At 45.5% G+C, this 2,793-nt stretch overlaps 1 protein-coding gene across 1 annotated transcript in view; it reads left to right on the top strand.

The window, feature by feature from the left end:
- SPECC1L (sperm antigen with calponin homology and coiled-coil domains 1 like) overlaps positions 1-2,793 on the top strand; it is an 85,348-nt gene that overhangs the window by 30,055 nt on the left and 52,500 nt on the right. Inside the window, exon 9 of the mRNA XM_007957392.2 lies at positions 1,259-1,349. Within this exon, the coding sequence (XP_007955583.1) occupies positions 1,259-1,349 (91 nt within the window). The remainder of the gene's footprint in view (positions 1-1,258; positions 1,350-2,793) is intronic.

Here is a 2,793-nt window from a genome sequence, read left to right as displayed (position 1 = left end):
GATCAACTACTCGGTCCCTCTGGGTAGCTGGCTGTGACCAAGTAATGACCATAACCTTGCAAGAGGCAGAAGTTTTGAAAAGGCCCTTCCCACAGAGGCTACGGGGACAGCCACTAAGCACATGAGATGCTCACCATCATCAGTGGCCATGAGTTCCACGGTGAGACCTCACTGCACAGCCTGTGGTATGACGGAAGTAAGCAGAATAGTAGTGGGTGCGGGAGGTTGGAGAGGTGGAATTCTCACGTCTCTGCTGGGCAAGTGCAGTGAGTGGCGGGAAGCTAGCTGGATGGAAAAAGGCGTTAGGGGACTGCTGAGGACAAGAAGCCCAGAGCCGAGAAGCAGCATTGCACAGGTGGCAGTTGAGCCATGCGTGGAGGTGGTAGGAGATGTGACAGAAGAGCTGAAGGCCATCAGATGCTTGGCTGCTTGTAGAGGGATGTGTGTCCGTCAGGAGGCGACGAGGCCAGGGAGAAAATGGTGTGGTGATGAATGGAGATGACAGGCTTACCCTGGGCATGGCAGCCCCTGGTGGGGATGTGATTTTGCATTTAGTTGATGGACGTGTATTGTTTTTAAGAATTCTCTCTGAACAAAATAATAAAATCACGCTCAAATCAGGTGGGTGATTTTCAGGGTTTGTGCTGGGGAAGGGCGGGGAGGGAGGGTGTGGTTGTGAAAGGGCCATGGGAGGGGTCTTGTGGTGATAGGCTGTTCTGTCCATTGACTGCACCTGTGGCAGCACCCTGGTTGTGATGTGCTGTAGTTTCACGAGGTGTTACCATCAGGTGGGGGGCTGGGTAAGGGGTGCACAGGTCATCTCGTGTCTTAGAGGTACGTGTGAATCTACAGTGATCTCTAAATAAGGGTAATTTTCAGAAAGTGTATCGATCACATTCTATTCCCGTATTGTGTGCACACATGTGTTAGAACCGGACTAGATGGGAGCCCTGGTGGTGCGGTGCCTAAGGCACGTGACTGCTGACTAGAAGGCTGGCGGTTCAAACACACCAGCTATTCCTCGGAAGTAAGACTGGGCAATCTACTTCCGTAGACATATCGCCTCAGAAACCCAAGGAGGGGTTGCTGTGAGTCGGATTCAACTTGACAGCAGTGAGTTTGGTATTTTTGTTTTACAGTGGTATATGGTGAATTATGCAAATTCAGAACCAAATGCTTGCTTTGCAGCAATTAACTTTCTTTGTGCCTCCCCACTGTCACTTCAGCCTGACTGACGCTATTTATCTTATGATTTCAGAGGCATTCTGTAAGCGGACCCATCTCGACATCCAAACCCCTCACAGCCTTGACGGATAAGAGACCAAACTATGGGGAAATCCCTGTACAAGGTATACAGTGCTTTCCACTGCCTCTCGTTTCTTCCTGCAGATCTAAGTCTCTGCCTGGGGTTATGTTCTTTCTGTCAGTGGAACTTCACGCTGAGACCCCACTGCACAGCCTGTTCACCTGAGGAAGTGTTTTTTTCCTTCATTTTTAAAGATATTTCTGTGGGCATTGCATTCTGGGTGAGCAGGTTTTTCTTTCAGTGCTTTAAAAATGCCACTCCACGGTCTTATAACTCACATGATCTCTGAGGAGCTCTGGTAGCATAGTGCCTAAGGCACTTGACTGCTAACCAGAAGGCTGGCGGTTCAAACCCACTAGCCACTCCTCCGAAGGAAGGTTGGGCATTCCTACTTCCGTAGTGATACTGCCTTGGAAACCCAAGGAGGGGTCGCTGTGAGTCGGGGTCGACTCGACGGCAAATAACAACAACAACGACATATGTACTTCTAAGTTACATGATCTCTGATGGGAAGTCTGCAGTAATTTTTTTTTTTGGCCCCCTATATGTGCTTTTTTTTTTTTTTTTTTTTCCTCTTGGCTGTCTTCAGTATTTTCTCTTTGTCTTTTGTTTTCAGTAGTTTGCATTTTACGTGCTTTGGGGTGTATGTTGTTTTGGTTTTGACTCTGGTATTCTCTGAGCCTCTTGGATCTGTGGTTTCATGTCTGTCACTAATTTTGGAAAATTCTTGGCCATTATTTCTTCAAATATTGTGTCCCACTCTTGTGTGCACGTCTTATGGGATCCGATTATATATATGTTGTACCATTTGATGTTGTCATACAAAGTCTGGGTTTTGTTTGTTTGTTTTTCGTATTTTCTCCTTGTGTTTCAGTTTGGGTAATTTCTGCTGTCCTGTCTTCAAGTTTTCTGATTTCTTCCTTCCTTGTGTCAGCTCTGCAGACGTACCTGTTGATGTCTTTCTTCATACTTGTTACTGGATTGTTCATTTCTAGCATTTCTGTTTGAGTCTCATCATTTCCAGCTCTCTGCTGAAATTACCCATCTGATCTTGCATGTGGTTTACCTTTTCCATGAGAGACTTTTACGTATCAGTCACGGTTATTTTCAATGCCCTGTCATATAGGTCCAACATTTGTGTTATTTTGAGTTATTTTGAGTTACTTTGAGTTATGGTGGGTCTGTGGTGTTTTTTTTTTTTGTTGTTGTTGTTATTTTATAACTCCTATGAGCCGGGTAAGGGATGCACAGTCTACCTTTGAAAGGTAGACATTTTGTGTAGTACAGCAGTGCTTGGTTTTATACCCTGAGATGCATTTCTCTTTATTGATTGATTGATTGTGATTTGGGTGAAGATTTAAAAAGCAAATTCACTTTCCATACAGCAGTTCACATACACTTTGTCTGGTGACATTAACCACAGTTTACCACAGTGTAACAGCTCCCCTCCCACTTCCTCCCCATAGTTACCTCTTCCCTGTGTCCAT

Source organism: Orycteropus afer, unplaced genomic scaffold (assembly GCF_000298275.1).
Source record: "Orycteropus afer afer isolate SDZICR_OR568_19922 unplaced genomic scaffold, OryAfe1.0 scaffold00744, whole genome shotgun sequence".
Lineage (NCBI taxonomy): Eukaryota > Metazoa > Chordata > Mammalia > Tubulidentata > Orycteropodidae > Orycteropus > Orycteropus afer.
This window is presented reverse-complemented; position numbering and strand designations above follow the sequence as displayed.